Here is a 21413-nt window from a genome sequence, read left to right on the forward strand (position 1 = left end):
AGTCCAGGGGTCGTGAAGAGGAGGAGATACACGGCAGTTCTTTAGAGATAGCAGGCAGTCTGCAGCCTCAGAATGAGTCAGCAGGGTGATAACGGCAGGTCCAGAGCTGTGGGAGCAGGGACAGCGCCCTCCAGGAGGCTCCCCCAGAAGCGATTCCAAATCTCTTCTCTCCTGACACTCTCCATACCTCTTCCCTCTTCCCTGGGGAGGATCTTACTGTTTGTGGCCTTTCGTTGTGAGCTCCTCCATTCTCTTTCTCTCAGCACCCTTACTGTCATCTTCTATCCTCCCCTTCTCTCCCTCAGACTCTGACAGAGGTGGTTGTTGCTTGGATCAGCCGCTCCACACATGGCCTGTGACCTCCCACCTTCATCTGCACAATGTGTACCCTGTCCTCTCCCCCTCTCTAATCTCCCTCTTTTTTGTGTCAACTGCTTCCTTCCTGACTGCTTTCACACATGCCCAGGCCTCTCCCATCCTTTGGGAAACCTCACTAGATACTTTTACTTTAAATAAACAAATTTGCAGGTAATCCAATCACATATTACATTTTAGAGGCATAAAAAAATCCCTGATAATATTGAGTGCATTATAAAATTCAACAAGATGAACGTTATACGTGGACCATTTTTAACAGCAATTTTTACTTAAGTTACATAAAAAAAACAAAACAATTTTAACCCTTTCTTTAAAAGTTGGAGCCAAATTCTCCCCCTTCCCGAGTTGGTGAACAACCTGAGAGAGATTTTACATGTGCTTTCCCCACGTGTACATTTCCATTCCTCTACCCTCCACTCAAGCCACATTCCCCCCATCTCTGTCTTTTTCTCGTCCCCATTTCTCAGCCAGACTTCCTAAGATGTCTACATCCCACTTCTTGTCTCTGCATCCTATCCTTTCACTTACTTCTCAGCCCTTTGTAATCCAGCTTCCAACCTCCTCATTCTACTGAAACTGCTCTCTCTAGAATTACCAGTTATCTCTTCATTGTCAAAGCTGGTGAGCTTTTCCCTTCACCATTTTTGTCCTGTCATGGGCTGCCCTTGATCTTGTGGGCCCTCCTCTCTTCCTGGTTCTTCTCTCACTTCATGGTTCTCTCTTCCTCCCTGGCCCACTCCTCCGTCTCCTTTGGCTTCCTTGCCGTCCACTTCTCAGCTTACATGTGGGCCCACCTGCCCCTCTTCTCTCTTTATGTTCTCTCTTGGCACCTACCTCCACTCCCAAAGAATGGACTCTCATCTCCCTCTGTTTAGCCCTGTCCCTCCCCTGAGCTTTGGCTTCACGTCATGAGTTGCTTCTTGGACGTTTCAAACTGAATTTCCCTGAAACACCTCAGTCCGCCATGTCTAAAACAGAGCTCATTCTCTTTCCTGTTCCTTTCAGAGGTGCTCCCATCTTTCCAGAGTTGTCATCCCCATAGTCAGGCCATTGCCAAATCTTCCCACTTCTCCTTTTGTCTCTCTCGGGTCTCAAGGCTTCATTGCTTTTCTCTGCCTGGTGTCTCTCCCCATTTCAGTCCGTCGTCCACGAGGCTCCTCAAATGATTTTCCTCAGCTTCCACCTGATTATGTCACCTCCTGTCTAGTCTGCTTCTGTGGCTGCTTTTTGTGGCCTCTGACCAAATAGAAGCTTTTCTGTTTTAAAGTCCCCCTCCCTGGCCCCAAACTTTAAGCCTTTCCTGATCCCTCAGCTGCTGGGCCCCTTCCTGACAAACGCCTTGGCTTTCACTGCTTTGTGTGTGTTTGTAATTTATTAACCTTCTATTTATGTTCTTTATTCATATGTGAGGAAACCGAGGACTGAGGAAGGTTCATGGTTTGTCCAGGGATCAAAGGGCAAGGAAACCTCATAGCAGAGCTGAGATTTGAACCAAGGAATGGATTCCCAAAGCTCTTCCCACTGATCCTCTTACAGTGTGTACTCTACAATAGCGAAATACCTGCCCCAAAACAACACTCCTCTTTAGCATAAATGAGATGAAAGGCTTCCTCCCCCCAAAAGAGTTACCACATAGTAAAGATGTAGTGCTATTCATGTCGTCGATCAGTTCTATCTGACTCTCGGTGACCCCATTTGGAGTTTTCTCAGCAAAGATACTGGAGTGGTTGGCCATTTGCTTTTCCAGCTCATTTTACAGAGGAAGAAACTGAGGTAAACAGGGCAAAGTGACTTTCTTAGTGTGACGCAGCTAGTAAGTGTCTGAGGCTGGATTTGAACTCGGGTCTTCCTGATTCCAGACCCAATGCTCTGTCCTCCGGGTCCCTTAGCTGCCCTATTTTGCCAGGCAGCCTGATGGGCTTTGAATGCTAGACCCTGGTCAGCCTTCATAATGATAAACGATACACAAATGATACCATCCGCTTCACAATGACAAAGGCTTCTTTTGCCTTAAAGCTTGCTGCTTTATCCCTGGGCACCCTGTCTGCTTTGTAGTCTGGCATTTTAGGGGGAGCAGGAGGTCCCTTAACTCTTCCTCCAGGAGGCTGGACTCCTGCTTGTGCCCAGGCAGCCATCTGTTGTATGGCAGGTCGTATCCAGAGTCTCTCCTTCTCTTCCCGGGCCTGGGGAGGGCCACGTGGGCTCCTCGGTCCTGGGGGCGACTCGGCACAGACCAGTCCTTCCTTTCGCTTGTTAGGCCAGAGTCCCGAGTCTGCCTGCGCCATGGAAGCTGCCTCGATGTCCCACATTCTGCTTAGGTGGGGATTGCGGCTAGATGGGGAAAACCAGCCGCCGAGAGCGAGTGAGCGTCCAGAGCTCAGGCTACCCCTCTGAAGGGGAGCCTCATGGCGTGGGCCTGGAGCCCTGCCACACGCGGCATCCGGGGGCCACCTTGGAATCGGTGTGTGGTCAGGGAGCCGCACACTCAGCAGGGCCCCGGACGGAGCCCAAGGCTTGCAGCCACAGGACAGGCGGCTTCAGGTTTTGCCTCTGAGGTTTAGTAGATGTTTGACCCTGGGCAAATTGCCGAGTCTCTCTGAGCCTCAATTTTCTTATTTGTAAAATGGGACAACACTCATAAGGCTCCTGGGTCATGGTGAGATTTCAGTGAGATACTCTATGTAAAATGCCTCGCTTAGTAAAATGTACTTAGATAGCAATAACCAGGGAGTACGCAGTTCATTCATTGTTCCCATTACAGTCAACGTACAAATGGTTCAGAGGAAGCAGGCTTTAATGGAAAATTCATTGGATTTTGAGCCCCACAAATTGAATTCAAAGGTCCAGTGGAAGAAGTAGACCATCTTAGAGTACTGATTATTCCCTCCTTGGACAGAGACCCTTAGGTGCTAATTATCATTGATTTCACCTCTATGCAAATGGGACAGAAATTGAAAGGGAATGCAGATACCTCTACTGTATTTGTATCCTAAAGAGATCAGAGTTTGGGGGGGTAATATACCTGCTCCCCAAATAATACACCTTTACCTTCCATTCTAGAATTAGTATTGTGTATTGGTTCCAAGGCAGAAGAGTGGTAAGGGCTAGGCAATGGAGGTCAAATGATTTCCCTAAGGACATTTAACTAGAAGCATTTAAACCCAGGATTTCTTGTCTCTCAACTTGGCTCTCAATCCACTGAGCTAGCTTGCTGCCACTGTACAAAAGTCTTTTAGCAGCTCTCTTTTTGGTGGCAAAAAGAATTGGAAACTAAGAATGTATCCATCAATTGGTGAATAGCTGAATAAGTTGTGGTACGTATATATTGAATACATGTATGTATATTGTATTGTAAAATTAGGATCTGCACCCCAGGACTCTCTCTCCCAGTATCCCACTTTCATTCTCACATTATGTCCTTACGTTTTGGAGATAAAGTTTGTGTGTGACCTCACCTTTCTTTTTTTTTCTCCACGTGCGTGGCTGGGAAAACTTCTCTTTACTCAGGTTTTTACTTTTGTCTTTTTATTTCTTCTACTTCAAGTGATTATTAATAAATCTTATAAAATATAATACTTGGTGTTATTGGATATTAATTTTAATCTTACAGTATATACTTAAATATAACATTATATATGGTTTGTATATAATGGAATAGTATTGCACCATAAGAAATGATAAACAGGATGAGTTCAGAAAAACCCAGAAATACTTATCTGTACTGATGTAAAGTGAAGTGAGCAGAACCAGGAGAGCAGTGCCTATAGTAACAGAAATAGTGTATGATGATCAAATGGAAAGGACTAAACTGTTATCAGCAAAACAAGGTTCCAAGGTAACCCCAAGGGATTCACGATAAAAAATGCTCTCCCCAGCCAAAGAAGGAACTGCTGGCATCTAACTGCAGATCAAAGCATGCCATCTTTCACTTTATTTCCTTGGATTGTTTCTACATGTAATTGAAAAAGTTAAAAAAGAAGAAGAAAGTGAGTGGACCCTAGCCCTTGCCCTTCTGTCTTAGAATTGTTATTAAGACAGAAAGTAAGGGTTTAAAAAAAAAAAAAAAAAAAGTGAATGCAGCCACATCTCAGTGAAATGGCTGCTGCTATCGGTAAAGTTGTGGTTCTCCAAAAGCCCAGGCATACATATCAAAGGTGTTGCTATGGCAAGGACTGTGGGTCAGTTTAAATCTGTGTAAGTAGTGATGAAATGAAGTTTCAAACTGATAATTGCCTGTACCAAGAGTTAAGAAGTAGCCTCTGTGTGTGCTCTCGTACCAGCCACTGCGAGCCTTAGCTTTTTCATCATAAAATGAAGAGGCCAGGACTTACACTGCAAACTTTGTAGCATTGCTCTGGGGAAAGTAGTCATAAAGTAAACATTGAAATGGGAGTGATTGTCATTCTTACCTAGTCTATCTTTTCCTCTTCCTTTTAGATCGAAAGGGGCAATTTTGAATATCTCATCTGCCAGCGGCATGTTGCCAACTCCATTATTGACTATTTACTCCGCGACCAAGGTAAAGTTTCTGTGGGGAAAAAAGTTAATAGAATATTCTGCAAAAGACATTATATTACTTTAAAATGATGTAAGTTTGCATTTTCTTAGGTTTCATTCTTGGAAGAATAGCAGAGTGGACAGATTGCTAGACTTTGGTTCAGGAAGACTCGGGTTCAGATCCCACTTCTGACCCTTACCTGGACCAAGTCTCTTAATGTTTGAGGTTTCAGGAGGATCCCCCAGGATTTAGCTACTAAATCATAGATTAATTGTGATCTATATTAATATCATTGTTATTTATTAATTTATTCATGATCAATCATGGATTAATTAATGAATAAAATTAATCAATTAATAATTAATAGTTAAATGTCCATACTAATGAAATTTTAACTCCTCATGTATTTATTCTTGTCCATTTTCAAATGGGCTGGAAAGAAAAGACAAAATTTCCATTGCTTCTTTTGGCAGGGAAAGAACGCCAATCTAGTTTGACCACAGATTCATACTCTCAACCTAGTATGGCATCTCCTTTATGTGAAAACATGAATTTTCAGTTCTTCTGTTGAAAGGAAATTTCTATCTAGGTATTACTCCAAGTTCAGGAACATCTAAATTGTAAATTTCTTTAACACACAACAGCTTGCACCTTTTCTTTCATTCACTAAACATTTATTTAGTGCCTACTGTGTGCAAAGTGCTCTACTTAATTCTAAGGAATAAAAGTTTAATATAAAACATAGCCCCGCTTCCATAAAGCTTACAGTCTAATAGTCCTGTGGCTGATATAGAAGAGGGTCAAACCCACCCCTCTGGGTCCTTGCAGACTCATTTTTCCACAGCAGCGATGATACTTTCTGCATATAAGCCAATTGTAATTGCCAGATAGAGATGCAGCTCAGGATGGTTTTTAAAACAAGTTTTAAAACCTGGCCTATAGGGACAGCTGGGTAGCACAGTGGATAGAGTGCCAGGCCTTGAGTTGGTTGGGAAGATGTGGGCTCAAATTTGGCCTTAGACACTTCCTAGCTGTGTGACCTTGGACAGGTCATTCAATCTGAATTGCCTAGTCCTTAACCACTCTTCTATCCTATCCATTCTAGAACAGAAGGTAAGAGTGAACACCGATACCCAAAGCCATGTGTTGTTTCTTGACTCATTGGCCATCATCTAAGTACCTACAGTGTAGCACTGTGGTCATTGCTGCTAGATGACAGGGAACCATGGACTGCCTCTGCTCCAGTTGTCTGTGGCTGCTGTGAGTCTGCTGTTCTTGAGACCTAGCAGATAGTCATCTTCCACATGGTCCTCTCTCAACCCTGGGCACCAGCTCAGTGTGGGCCAGTAGTCAGTGTAGGGTAGAAGCTAGAGAAGCTGGATCAGTCAGCAGAGAGCCATCTCCCCAGCCAGAGTAAACTCATTATGGCATCTTCACATTCAAAGGGCAGCTCGATATCATGATGTCTGTGATGGGAATAAGTTGAGAAATAAAAGTGAATCTAATCACTCTGATAGGCAGTGAACCAGTGCATGGAAGAGATTAAAAAAAAAACCTTTTTTTTTTTTAAAGTGGAGAGGAGTTTATTAGTCCATCTAGCATGCTTTTCCATTTAAATTAATGAGGAATTGTGTCTTTTTCTAAATTTATAACTAGAAATAAGAAAAGGGCCATTTATTCTATTAATCACTTTCACATTTATTTTCATATCATTTTATCAAAAGTTATTAGATTAATTTTTAATCTGACAAATTGGAAGAACTTGGGGAGTGTGGCCTGACAAGATAACACAACTGGAGAATTGTGGGAAATGATCTTGATGGCTTTTATTCAGTAAGAAAGGCTGCTTTGAAATTTAGCTTTTTTCCTAAAGTTTATTAATGCCATATCAGAAGTCTTATCAAGACAGATTCTTAAAGAAGGTAATGCTTTCTTTAATAGGATAAGAAAATTGCAAGCAGATATGTTTTTCACATTTAAATATCTCCATTTTTTACTATTTCAATATGGTGGCATTGTACAAATTATATGTGTAGGAAAAACATACCTAATCCACAGAAGCTTTTTTAAGCTTTTTCCTTCTGTTTTAGATTCAATACTATTTATTGGTTCTAAGGCAAAGGAGCAGTAAGGGCTAGCCAATAGGGGTTAAATGACTTGCCCAGGATCACACAGATAGGAAGTGTCTGAGGCCAGATTTGAACCCAAGACCTCCCATCTCTCAGCGTGGCTCTCTATTGACTGAGCCACCCAGCTGCCCCCTCCCACAGAAACTCTTGCTCTTGCAGTATTATTGAGAGCAGAGGTCAGTTAAATAAGGAAGTGTCAGTCTGGGCTCCTGGAAGGACCACTGGCCTAAGAGTAAGAAGTCCTGGGGCTAATCTTGGAGAAGTAGTTTAACTGCTTGGGGCCTCTGTTGCCTCATCTTTAAAATGGAGCTAGTCATATTTCTCCTTTCTGCAAGATGGTTGAGTGGTCCAAATGAAATAAAGAGCTCTATGAGCAAACTTGGTCCCATTATTCCCTCAGGATATTGCCTTACTCATTTCCTTGGGGCTCTAGCATGTGGTCCAAAAGATCCATCTAATGGTCCTGATAGCCTATCCCCAGTCAGAGCTCCCTTCCGTGGCTACAGAATTATAGACACAGTCCACGAGGAGTGTGGATGACTCTCTGTGGCCCATCCCCATGCTGGGGCAGGATGGGGAGGAGTCAGAGTGCACATCCTGCCAGGAGTCAGTCTTTCTGCCATCTTCACACACAGAGCATAGCCCCACATTGTGGCAGGGATGAGCAGGGAGGTCTGTGGAGGGGCCTCATTTTCTGAAAGAAAGTGTGGTGATACAATCAATACTCTTGAGTGAAGGATGCTCATTGAATGAGCTGAAAGGAGGCCTGCCTTTGGGGAAGTGGAGTGGGCCTGGTTTTAGTAGTTTAGTGGAGTTGTGGAAGGAAGAGTCACTGCTGCCTATGGTGCATACTTTTTCCTTGGTTTATGCCAGCTGCTGGGACAGCTGCTTTTCTTTTGAACACACACACACACTCACTCACTCTCTCTCTCTTTCTCTCCCCCCCTCCCCTATCTCTTGTTCTCTCACTCTCTCTTCCCCTTTTCTTCCTCTTCCCTCCCTCTCCCTTCCTGCCCCCGCCTTGGGGCTGCTTTTGTCCTGGGCTGACAGACATTCTCTGGGTGAAACACCCGTGTGTACATATTTGAGGCCCAAAGCTCTACAATGGGACACCCCTTTAAAGCTTAATGGGCTCAGACTTGCCTCCAGCTCTGCCGCAATGGCTGGAACTTTGCAGAGTCATGATTGATTCATGTGCCCAACAGGCATGTCTAGAGCCCTTCCTACGTGTGTGCCAGGCATGTCCTGGGCACCAGGGCTGCAGAGGCGAGGCAGGCTCTTTAGAAAAATCCTTTTAGCTTTCCAACAGGGGACTTTGGATTATTGTTGTTTTGGGAAAAGCAGGACATGTTCTCTCCTCTGTCTGCACTTGCTGGGTCTTCTCTCCCCAGAGAACTCTTGATTGTTGATCTAAGTCCTTTTAGCTCTGAGAGCTTATTTCTCCCTGTCTCTTAGAGCCAAATAAACAGAATTCTGACTATGTTTTTGCTTATGTTGTGATGGGAGGAGAGGGATTGTATCTTTTATTAGCTAGGAATAAAATAAACTTCTTGGAAAGCAAGAGAATTGTAAAATTAATGGACTTTGAGACCATTATGCCCTACAAATGGCCAAACTACCCCCCACCATACACAGATGGGTGATGATGATTTTTCAAACATTTCTCACACACGATCACTCATATCTGAGCCACTCCTTTTGGGCTAGAGTCCTGCTATTTTCATGTTACTGGTAAGCTCACTGAGGCTCTGAGAGATTAAATTACTCATCTAGTCACCTAGATGGCAAATGGTGGAGCCAGTCCTGGAGCCTCGAGAGGTCTTTTAACGCCAGGAAGTTGAGGCCTCATGAAACCATATCAGACTGGATCCCCAGGACTTCTTCCAATTGAATCTCAATTTGACTAGAATAATGCATTTAACAGAAGCTCATTGGAAGGCTTTGCTTCAGCAGCAGACTGGATATTTTTTGTATCGTACTTTATGAGGTTCTCCATCTTTATCTAAAGTAAAACAAATGATGAGGAACTCTCACGTTCCCTGGTTGCCAGATTATCTCCCGTTTCCAAGACAACAAATCAGCCGATTGATGTCATCTGTGTGTTTTCTCCTCCCCCTCCCGCCCCATGCAGGCTTTTGTCGATTTCTTCTCCCAGAGCCTCCATATGGAGTACAGGAGCAAGGGCATCATTGTGCAGGTGAGTGGGGTTTGTCTCCGCGAAGCATCCCTGTTATTGGGCGGTCGCCACAGCAACCGTGGCTGTCCTGGCAACCAAAGGCAATCGCCTTCCCAAGTAAGTGAGTGTGACGTTAATGCCATTAAAGATACAGTTTCCCTTTGGCTTGTGCTGGGGCAACCCGAGAAATTCTTCCCCAACCTATTAAGTGGGCATCAATACCCCAAACCAAAACCAAGGGCCTCATGGAAGCGGTTTAAGCAGAAGTGGGCCAGGCTCTGTTATATACCAAAGTCATAGGGTTTAAAGCTGGAAGGGACCTTCAGTTCCATGGAGTCACCCCCTCCCTGGAGAGATGAAGGGAAGAGTCCCAGAAAGGGGAAGTCACTTGCCTGAGGGCATACAGGTTATAAGTAGAAGAGCTCAATTTTAACCCAGGACCTCAGAACCTGAATCCAGTCTTCTTTTCTCCTGGACTAGCCAGCTTCATGAAGACTCCTGTCCACCAGTGAGTGACTGGAATCCAGGCCTTTCGGATTAGAATTCAAATGTGCTCACCACTGAGCAATTAGCCTTCAGTTCTGTGTATGCCACAAGGGCTGCAGGTAGAGACAAGATGAATAAGCACTCTCTCGGGGACCTGTGTTTTATTGCACTGAAGCCAAAGCTGGATTCCGGGATGACATTTAGAATGATCTCTGATCTAATCACCCAGTAATATCCCAGAAAACTGTGGCAGCAACAATGCTCTGACAACTGGCAGTGCCCATGTGGGTGGGAATCCACAGCATCTATGGTGCAGCTCTCAGCTACTGAGCACTGGCTGAGGGCACAGGATAATAATGGCCCATGGGACAGCCATCCTGAAGTGCATGAGCAGATACTCCTGGGAATATGCAAGTGTCCTGCCTGGGTTTATTATGGTGAACCTTGAAGTGAGAGCAGGACTGTCCCCCTCTCTCAGGGTGGGAAGCAAAATCTGTGCCCAAGAAGTTCCCTTTGCACCAAGTAGTTCTCTGCCCTCTGCTTGATCACCTCCAGGAGCAGAGAAGCAGCCTGTGCTAATTGTCAGGAAGTTTTCCTCTGTTGCTCCAAAATTTGGTTTGAGGCACTTATTTGTCTTTGTGCTTGTTTGGATATGGGTTTGGGCAAACTAAAATATTCCTTACTCTACCATCTTGGCTGCTGGAAGCAGAATTCCCCTCATATTGAATCTCTCTCTCTCTCTCCCTCTCCCTTCTACCTTACCTCTTCTCTCCCCTTACCTTTTGTCTTAGAATCAATACTGTGTATTGGTTCCAAGGTAGAAGAGTGTTAAGGACTGGGCAATGAGGGTTAAGTGACTTGCCCAGGGTCACATAGCTAGGAAGTATCTGAGGTCACATTTGAGCCACGTCCTCCCCTCTCTAGGCATGGTTCTCTACCCACTGAGCAACCTAGATGCCCTCTGCATTGAATTTCAGGTGGCTTTCCACATGTGCAGCTTCCACACTTTGTTCCTGGCTCTGCCTCCTGGGTCCAAGCAGAGTATGTCTTCATTTCTTTCCTATATGCCCACCATTTGGACCTGAAGATTCCTAGTGTGTTTCCCAGCTGCCTGTTTGTGAAAGCTTGTTGTCCCTTCTGGGATCCAGGCTCTTCTGTCAAGGCAGCTCTGGAAATGGATCAGGTATACCCCAGACCTAGGCAATTATTGGTACAGCAGAGTAGGATGAGCAGGGATGAGTCATCAGCTCCCTGCCCATCAGATTGTTAAGTATATGACCCTTTCTCTTTGTGTGTTCCTTGGGCAGTGCAAAGGAAAACTGGAACTGTTTTGTCTGTTGGGGGTGGGAATATTATTATCTGGTAAATCTACTCATGGAGTCAGCTTGACCCTGACTTGGTCTAATATCTCACTTCTTGTGTTATGTGTTTTGGTAATCCTGCTAGTCTGAATGCCTGCACCCCCGGGTCCTGTCCTCCTGCATTCAGATCTCTACCTGTATGCTCCAGTGCACTTGTGGGGTGACCACTGCTTTCCACATCTTCCTGGGAGATGCTAGATTAGAAGGACTCCAAAGCCCTGAATTCCACCCTTGGTATTTACTAGTAAAAGGATCTTGAGGAAGCCATTTTACCCTCTTGGGACTTCAATTTCCTCATCTGTTAAGGGAGTTAAATTAGATATTCTCCAGGATCAGCCTTCCAACTCTGTGATCTGGGCTTTAATTTTATGTGGCATTACATTAATATCCTTTTTTCCTTGAGTCACTTTGGCTTCTTGACTAAAAGGTAAATTGTTATTATATTACTACATTGTTTATATGATAAGGAATTATTATTATTATTGCACCACTTCTGTCCTTTGTGTCCTTGTATGGAAATCACCAAATGACCCTGGTTCCTAAAGGCTGTTCCAGTGGATTGCAGGGCCCTGGCTGCATGGATGCATGCATGCGTGCGTGCGTGTCTGTGTGTGTGTGTAACTAGCTTGCCCACAGCAGTTCTGAGAAATTAGGCTGAGACAAAGAGGAATTTTAATCTACCCTGGTGGAAAGACTACCCACACCTAGAAAATCATTGATCCCTAAAGTAGAAACTAGAGAAGCTAGAGGGATCCTCCAAATGTGCGTAGTCCTTGACCGTCCTCAAAGGGGCCTTCTCTGAAGGATCGACAAGCATCTTTCTAGGACCAGCTGTGTGCTGGGCACTGGGTAGAAACACCAGCCCTGCCCACTAGGAGCTCGCACTAAGTAATGAGGCACACAAATGAGCTAGAGGGTAACTGAGATGGGAAGGAGAGAACTACCCACAAGGCTTTCTGTGTGTTCTCTCATTTGATTTCCACCACAGCCCTCTGAGCAAAGTTTCTTTTCCCCATTTTACTAGTTAAGGGCCAGGCTCACAGAGGAAGTGACTTACCACAGGTCACATTTCTAGTAAATGGAAAAGCTCAAAGCCATGTCCCAGCATTGGAGGGATCTCAAGGGTCTTGTCTGTCCCTGGTAGCCCCCTTGAGGAGCAGCTGCCTCCTCAGGCTCCCTTTGAGGGAGGGTGACAACTGTCCGTTCTACTTCAGGATAGCTCTAATTATGAGGAAACCTTGTTCACATCAAGCTGAAATCTGCCTGTCTGCGTCTGCCACTCATTGCTTCTAGCTCTGCGCTGTAGAGCCGAGTAGAACAAGTCTAATCCCTCTTCTTCAGACAACCCTTCAGGTACTTGAAAACTATGATCCCATTCCCTCTCTGTCTCCTCAGCTTCAAGTAAAACATGTCCAATTCCTCAAGTGTGGCGTCGTGTGGCAGGCTTCTCAGTCCTCCTGTAGGCTTTTCCCACTTCGTCAGTCAATGTGCTCCCCAAAATGGGGCATCCAGGGTTGAACCACAATATTCTTAACATGGACTGACTTGGCAGATTTGTCACATTGCATTAGAAAAACCGCCTTCTGTGGAGAAGAGACCTGCCATGCCTACAACCAGCCCCTGAGCCACTGCCCCCATTGGGGCAGGCAGAGGGACCTCTCTGAGGAAGAGACGGGAAGTCGCGTGTGGCACCCAGCTCTAGCTATCGCCACCCCCAACCATCTCCTCTTCTCAGACCTAACTAGAAATAAGCCAGAACTCGGCCCTAGAACCCTGACAGTCCAGCTGGCCCCAGCCCCAGGCGCCTGGCTTGCCAGCAGCCTGGCCTCTGCGGCTGTCATCGAGGAGAGCCACCCTTGCAGCGAAGTTCCCCATCCTCTCTGCCCCCTCCCGGCCCCAAGAGCCTTGGTGACAGTAGCATGGCCCTAGACAATAGAGCCTTGTTCTTGTCCAGCCCTCCAGCCCTTCATCCAGGAAGTGACTGGGGAGGGTAACCTAGCAACTGCCTCTACAGGTGCTGCGGCTCCCACCTCCTCAGCTGCCGGGGCCGTGGGAGGCAGGGAGAAGGAGCCCCCCATGGCCTGACGTCACCATCTGCCGTGCCCTGGGTCTTTCTGTCTTTCTATCCCTCTTGCTGCTGAGCCACCCTCTGCTATCTCCCCCCACTCCTAGAGAGCAGGGACTGCTCTCCCCAGAGCTTAGCACAGGACTCTGCTGCAGCAAGCATTTAGTGAGGGCCCTTTGCCTTCCTTTGTGGATGCAGCCGAGGGCCTTTAGGAGCGAGCTCACGGCTGCATCCCATTTGGGGAGCATCCTTACGCTCCTTCTGACTCCCAAGGCGGAGATCGGCCGTGCAGGACCAAGCTTCTCCTTACCCTCCTCCTCTGTGCCGGGATTGCCAGAATGCCAGGGTTTGCATTGGAGCAAGCTTGTGATCAGTATGTGTATTTATGTATACCTGTCCAAGTAAGAGCCCTTCAATGTCATGCTGTGACCTAAGGTTAAAAAAAAGAAATCCTGTCATAATGGAACATGGAGAAAAAATGCTGACTTTTTCTCCAGGGTTCTTTTGTTTCTTCCGTGGGTCCCAACTACATAATTTCTTCATTCTAAGCTAGTTAGAGGAAGCAGCACTCGGTATGAAGAACTTGCTGCTAAATCTGTTTAAAAGTAGGATGAGCATCTCAGGGAGGTGGTGAGCTCCCCATCATTAAAAACGGTTAAGCAGAGACTAGATAATCACAGGAATGCTTCAGGTTGGGGTTGGATTCAGAGAACCTCTGAGAATCTCTTCCAGCACTTGGATTTTTGCCTGGTGGTTTCCCTGGAGATGATGTTCTTGCTCAGATATCCCTTTTAAGTGTCTGCAGTCACTCCTGGAGGTCCTGCTGCAGTATATCTCAGGGGTAATCAAGCTTGGACTTGCCAAGTCTGTATCTGAGAACAAGAGTTAACTAGATTTTAGTCCTTCAGACTTTTAAGAAGTAATGCTGCTTTTTTATAAGTAATAATAGCCAGCATTTATATAAGGTTTTAAAATTTGCAAAATGCTTTGCAGATATTATCTTATTTTATCCTTACAACTATTCTGGGAGATCAGTATTATTATTCCCATTTTTCATTTGAAGAAACTGAGGCAGACAGAGGTCAAGGGATTTACCAGGGTCACAGAGCTTATAAGTGTCTAAGGTGAACTTGAACTCAGGCCTTCCAGACTTCAGGTCCAGCACTCTACCCATTGTACCACCTGTCTTCCTAAATAAAGATTCCCTTTCTTCTCCTTTCTTTTTCTATTAGTCTTCTTCCCCTTCCTCTTTCCACCTCCCCCATTAGGAGAAAGTATTTTTCAAACCAGTATTATTTCCTTGATTAAATTTCTTGGGGATGGAGGAGATGGGTCTGTTATTTTTCCTTCATGGAACCAATGTTCACATTTTCCATCTGGCCAAACCATTTTCTCTGCTTTACATCCTTCTTATCTCTTTTCCTATAAATACTTTTTTCCCATTGGGGGGGGAGGAGACTCAAACTCTCTCCCTTATCAAGAATTTATATTTGGCATGATTCCATTCTTTAATCCAGATGCTGATGAATAAATAGCTCACTTTATTGATAGAAATAGTCATGAGAGCAAGTGCTTGATGTGGCTCCAAATTGTTGACTTTTAGTGTCATTCAGGATCAAATGGACCAGACCTGGGATTTCCAAGGGGTAGGGAACTCCCAATGCTCCTAATGAGGAAACCTCCTCCATCTCTGAAGTTTGACTCCTTCTTGGAGGCAGAACTGGAAACTTGCTCTTCCTGATTCTGAGGAATCTCTGCAGAGAGAGTCTACTCTCATTCCTGCCTCTCTATGCAGCGAGTTGCTATTGTCACACATAGCTTGTCTGCAAGTGCAGAGTGAGCTCAAAACTTAATCTCTTCCCCTGTTCCACAATTAAGGACAACATTGTAAGTCTGTCTTGTGAAGGCATGACTTCATTTACCTCAAAAATATTTTGGTGCTAAGCAGGGATGGGAAGACTCCTGCCACTCTGCGTGTTTCTCTTGCCTTCCTTGGGAAACTGCCCATGGACTTTTGGACATTGGTGGCTCCGAGCAGACCCTAGATGGCCTTTGAAGAAGCTGGAGATGGAATGTACTTGACAGAGCTCTCCACCTGGATATTAGGAGACCACATAGCAAGAATGGTTTCCTGCTGGGTGATTCCAGCCTCATTTGGGCTAGAGGCCCTGCCCTATTCGAGGAAGATAGTGACCCACATTTGTTTCTGGAACTTGTAGATTCCAGCATCTGTAAGGCATTTGACCATGGCAGCTGCTCAGAGACCAGATTATTCCTGGGCTGAGATACCAAATCCTTGGTATAATTGCCAGAGCAAAGAAGGTCTTGCCAACCGAGACTCCTCACATTGTCTTCCATTAGGACTGGGAATTAAATTGACTTTCTTATTCTTAACCAGAAACAGCCTCATTTGAGTGGGTCTATCTTGGGCTTGCTCCAGAGTTGGCATCTTTTAGTCCTATGAGCCTTCTTTGTACTGCTTTGGCTAATCAAGGTCCCATTCACTTCATTGACTTGGCAGTTCCTTTTTGTTTCGGTTCTAGAGAAGTGGGTCAGATTTGGTTTTCTGATTGATCAGGCAATGTGCAAATCAAAGAATTGAGAGGGAGAGAAAACTCAAAATTTATTCAAATGATATGAGGTTGATCTGGGGAAACTTGGTGGCTCAGTAGATAGAGTCAGGCCTGGAGATGAGAGGTCCTGAGTTCAAATCTGGCCTCAGACACTTCCTTAACTGTGTGATCCTGAATGAGTCACTTAACTCCAGTTGCCTAGCCCTCCTTGTTCTGCCTCAGAACAGATACCTTATATAGATTGATTCTAAGATAGAAGGTAAGGATTTTTTTAAGAAGCTTTTATTCTTCTTTTTTGTGTTTATTAGTTTTGGATGAAATATTGTCATTGCTTCATACAATTTCATCACTGTTTTGCTGAATAAAGTATAACATAATAAGGTGACTATATTCCGTTCCCTTCGGGAGCTTATAATCTAGCAAAGGTAAGACATATACAAATAAGAATAATAAAAAGTAGAATGTGGTCTGAGAAAGATACAAAATGTTAGGGGACATAGGAGACGGGAGAGAACTCTTCAAGCTCAGGGAAATGAGGAAAGGAGGGTTTGATTTCAGCCTTGGAGAATGGATGAGAAATGAAACAGCTGAAGGTATTGTAGGCAGTGGGACCAGAAGGATTCAAGACACAAAATGGGAAAGGACAAGTTGTGTCTAGAGCCGTGATGGGCAAACTACGGCCAGCAGGCCAGATGCGGACCATGAAATGCTCTATCCAGCCCTCCACATTATTCCTAATCTGACGAATACCGTGAGTAGGATATACTACAATGAAACTTCGAAAGAGTTGCCTTAGAAACTGACAGAAGACTGACAGAGGAGCATTTCCTTTCCTTTGGCCCCTTCTTTATAGAGTTTGCCCATCGCTGATCCAGAGAATGGCTGAAAGATCCTTTTGGCTAGAGCACTTGCTGTGTGAAGGGTAATGTTGGTGGATGAGGCTGGAAGGTGGGTCATAGAGGACCTCGAATGTCACCGTGGAGAGTTTAGACAGCTTCTTGCAGAGGAAAGGGTAGTACTGGATTTAGAGTCCAAATATCCAGAGTAAGCTTACTGGCCCAACATCACACAGTATTAAGTGTCAGGGCCAGGATTTATACCAAAGTCAACTAACTCCAGTCCCAACAGAGCTCTATCCCCTGGTGGCTCTTAATCAGACCTGCTTCCCACTTCTATATCCTAGCCATATGGCCAGAAGTGATTTTCTTGGATATATTCAGTCCCCAAAAGACTTCTGAGGTGGGAGAGGATGCCACTTAGCATGAAATCTGCTTTGGGCTTTGGGAACTAGCTAGTTTAATACATTTTACTAAGAACTGACAGTAGGCTCAAATGCTCTTGTCTTCACCAAATAGAACCATTTCTTGGCCTGTATCAATATCAGTTGCCACTTCTAGCATAATTTATTCCTCCAATCTCGGCAGTCTTAATTTATAAACTTAATTTATTCAGTTTTAAGTGGCAAAACCTTGAAAATGTTGAGAATTGTACCTTCAAGTTCTAGTTCTATGAGACTATCTTAGTAATTATTTAATAAAAATAGGGTTGTGTCTGATTTTAAAAGGGGGGTGGAGAGGTTCTGCAGCTCTAGTTTGCCATTCCTCAGAACTCTAAGGCTTAGCCTAACCAAATTACCCACTTGTTCTTGGGGCATTTGGAGCTTTGCTGTGAATGTTTGCTCCTTGTTGCCTGGATGGTTGTTTTTGTCTCGGTGTCCCCAGCACCTTGCAGAGTAGTTAGCCCCATGTTAGGCACTTACTTGCTTTAAATTGAATTGCTAAAGGCATATTTCCAAAATGCATCAGTAACAGATTCTGGAATCAGATGAAATTTGGTTCATATTCTCTTTTTGAGGAATGTTTTATGTCGTGGCACTTGAACTAATTAGATTTGCCTTGGACCTTTTACTTGTTTAATTCTAATTTGGTAGAAACTAGTCCTCTCTTCAGAATTTGTTCCTCTACCCTGAATCTCCAGAGGGGGCATTTTTGGTGAGGATTGAAGAAGAGATTTGTGGGATTTCTGCCATTGGAGGGAGCATGAGAGTCAGCCTGAACTCCCTCCCTAGTGACAGAGACCGGATTGGGTGATTCTTAGGAAGCTCTGATTGTCAAGAAAAGCTGTCATTGGGAAAACTCCTGACCCTTCCTTCCATGCTGGAAATCCACCAAGAGCCTAGGTGCTCGTCCCATCCCTCCTACCTCCTGTTTGGCCAGGGCAGAGCCATTAACCTTGCAGGCCTCTTCCTCCCTACTCAGAGTTCAGGGGTTTTGGATGTTGGTGGTGTCTGTGTCCCCTTCCAGCTCTTACATTTTGGGCTTCTCTTGGTTCAAATTACCGACCCTTTACCCAGTGCCCCCCCTGGGCCCAAGGGTCCATGGATGGTGCTAGGGATGCCAAAATGGAAATGAATCTCCTAATGGTGGACTTCAAGGAAGGAGGAACTCAGGCAAGGGACCTTTGGAGGAGAGGGAGCCGCTCCAAGTGAAGCAAAGTCCTTCCCCAGATAGGCTTGGACCCTGAAGCTGAACAGGAAAGAAGCAAACCCAGGGACGTGGGTTGAGTCCTGCTGCCACCTTCTTTTGGGGTAACCTCAGGGAGACAAATGCTTTAGCCTGTCTGGGCCACCTTCTCCTTATCTGTAAAAGGAGGGGGTCAGACTAGATGGCCTCTAGGCTCCCTTCCAGCGAAGCCCTGCCCGCTGCCACCCTGACCTTTCCAGACCCTCACCTGCCTGCCAGCCTAGCGCCTACCTATGATGAGCTGGCCTCTGGCACCACCAAGTGGCCCAGCCCGGCACTGCAGCCTCCTGGCCTCTACTGGCCATGAGGATGCTGCTTGCATATTCCCAGGTGCCAGCTGCAGAGGGACCATCCCCTGAAATTCCTTGGCCTGTGTTTTTCCTTTAAGTGGAAGGTTTAGGGCAGGGGTGGCCACGGGCAACACTTAATTTCCTATTTCCTGAGCTGTTTGTACCTTCCTGGTGGCCCTGAGACAGGACCTGTTTTTTTTTTCTTAATATTTTATTTTTTTAGAAACATTTTCCATGGTTACATGATTCTTGTTTTTACTTTCCCCTTCACCTCCCCCCCATATCCAACGCGCATTTCCACTGGTTTTAACGTGTGATCAATCAAGACTTATTTACATATTATTGATAGTTGCATTGGTGTGGGAGGTGGGGCCATTTCACCAACATCCCATGTTTGTGGCCCTCCGAACAAGGGCTTAATAAAGGCTTCATCTGTCCCACTCAGAAGGCAAGCCGTTGGGCTAGTTTTGCCAGACTGGATGGATGCTCTCTGGACAAGTGGCCTCTGCAGGGGTCCCAGGCAGCTCTGGACCATTGCTGCCCCCGCCCCCCAGGCCAAGCAAGGCTGCCCCCCAGGCCAGGCAGAGCTGCCGGAGCCCCTCACCTTTGGTGACTTTCTGGGGCCTCTTCCGGATGGCGCGAGGCATCCGGTAAATAGCAGGAGTGGGGCTTTCTGTATGCCCAGCCCCTGGACATCCTCAATCCATCTCTCTCAGTGTAACCTGTTACCAGATAGGAGTAGAGAGAAGCAGTAAAAACCCCTCCGTGAGCCAAGCCACTGGGAAGTGCCTACCCCAAGGCCAGCTTTTCAGTGTACTTTCTTTCATCCAGACTTAACCTACCCCAGCAAAGGGGGAGACGCCAGCGTTTCCTTCATAGAAGTTTGAAATCCTCAGTGTTTTGCTTTAATAATTCAGTGCCCATGTTTAGCAGAATCTGTCGGCTCAGAGCGTCCTGTCCTGGGCCTCTCTGCTCTCCCAGTCAAAATCTTAATTTGGCTTATTCCTGCTATTTTCCTCGTCTTTTTCCTGTTTGGTTCATGGGAGCGGTTATTTCTCACATTGGTTCTTTGTGTCCTATTCTATGCCTTCTTTTGGGGCAGGGAGGAAGATTCCTTGGGAGAACCTCAGATAGACAAATTTACCAGAGACTTGGACCTAAATCCTGTTTGTGAGAATACAAATTAGCAACAGACTGTTTTCTCACATGAGCTTAATATTCGTTATTTTCCAGAGTGTCCTACCATTCTTTGTGGCTACAAAATTGGCGAAAATCCGAAAGCCAACCTTTGACAAGCCGTCCGCTCAGGCGTTTGTGAAGTCTGCGATTAAGACGGTCGGTCTGCAGTCCCGCACCAATGGCTATCCAGTCCACGCCATGATGGTGGGTTGTCCCTTACCAAGAATAAAGAGTTTTCCCATCTTGGTTTCTTTTTATACTTTAAAAATGTTTCTTATAGGCAGAGCTTCTGTAACGAAGCAGTGGGTACAGTAGCAAAATAAATCCTTTTTAGACACAGCAAGAAGTTATTTCTTGAAGAGAAAAAAGCCTTAATATTAGATACCTTTTAAAATCACATTGTTAGAGATTTTTTTCTAACTTTAATTTAAACTCTTATTGAAGTAGCTTGACTTCCTGGGTAGGTCAGAGTCAGAAGGCCCTGGGTTCAGTTCTTGGCCCTGTTCATACTATCAGTAGGACATTGGGTAAGTTGCTTAGTAGTTCTTCAGAGCCCACAATTCTAAGGCTATGTTAGCAGACGGAGCTCCTTGTCCTGGGAGTCAGGCCTGATTGCCGCCAGTAGTCAAGGACTTAAAACTTATGCTTTTGTGGGGCCCCTTTTTGAACTTCTGCTAAAATCCAGCGGCTCCTCCCCTGCATGGAGCTGACCGGAGGTTCTCAGGCTGTACCAGGGCAGGAATTCTGGCAGGTTCCTCTGGGGTGGAAAATCCTTCCTGTGGAGGTCAGATGGGAGACTCTGTGCCTGTGGTCAGAGCAGCAGCCGAGGCTGGGGGGAAGAGGCCCACCACTAGCATGGCCTGGGCCCAGAAGTCAGAGAGAGGCAAGGACTACCCCAGGGAAGTGAGCGCCACACCAGAGAAATCCTCCTCTGAAGAGACTGGCTTTAGAACCTCTTTATCTCTTTGCTTTCCAGGGCTGGTTTCTCGCAGACCTGATGCCTTCATGGCTTTACACGAAACTTTCTTTATCTCTGAACAAGGGAACGAAAGCTCGCTACCTGAAGAAGCACAAGAAAGCCTAAGCTGGGAGGAGCCCATCCGGGAAGTCCAGCACGGTCCAGTGTATCCACGTGCTCTGCAGAACACCTTTGAAATCTCCAGTTACCACTTTTTCATTTAGTAATCAGATGAAATGCCATTGGGTTTGAGAAGAAAACAAAAATTATTTCTAGGGCCTCCTGCCTTGGACTGCTTTCTTGACACAAGTTGGCCAGAGTAGGAAACTTCCAAGAGCTTTTCTCAGTAGGGTTGGGGAGGGAGATCTTTAATTGGAAAATAAAACAGAATCAGGCTAATGGGGAGGGGGTCAGGGTGGATTGCTGGGGAACTGTTTAATAACTCATACAATGACTGGGTTTTTACTTCAAATAGTTACTACATACTAACTCATGGACCACTGGCAGGGGATCCCCAAATCTCCCTTTCACCCAGCTTTGTGTTCCTCAGAGTGTCTGGACATCATTTGTATTGTCTAAGTTGTACTTGCCAAGTTACAGCCTGACCATTCCTTCAGTCTTGGCCATTCCAAGGGACTATTGGGGGAGGAGCGAGGGGAGGCCCCCCAAGATCTCTTAAAACTCTGTCTAGTCTGCATGGTCACTGAAGCAGTAGGGCGGGCCCATTTTTGTGTTCCAAGCACTTTGGGCTCTGCCTGCCTGCCCTGTGCCAGGTACTAAATAAACAGCTTGTGGCGA

At 45.6% G+C, this 21413-nt stretch overlaps 1 protein-coding gene across 1 annotated transcript in view; it reads left to right on the forward strand.

Annotated features, from left to right (window-relative positions):
- Positions 1-21413, forward strand: part of HSD17B12 (hydroxysteroid 17-beta dehydrogenase 12) — a 162838-nt gene extending 141425 nt beyond the window's left edge. Inside the window, exons 8-11 of the mRNA XM_044681335.1 lie at positions 4816-4897; positions 9137-9202; positions 19712-19861; positions 20634-21413. Coding sequence (XP_044537270.1) covers positions 4816-4897; positions 9137-9202; positions 19712-19861; positions 20634-20741 — 406 coding nt within the window. The 3' untranslated portion in view covers positions 20742-21413. The remainder of the gene's footprint in view (positions 1-4815; positions 4898-9136; positions 9203-19711; positions 19862-20633) is intronic.

Source organism: Gracilinanus agilis, chromosome 6, assembly GCF_016433145.1.
Source record: "Gracilinanus agilis isolate LMUSP501 chromosome 6, AgileGrace, whole genome shotgun sequence".
NCBI classification, from domain to species: domain Eukaryota; kingdom Metazoa; phylum Chordata; class Mammalia; order Didelphimorphia; family Didelphidae; genus Gracilinanus; species Gracilinanus agilis.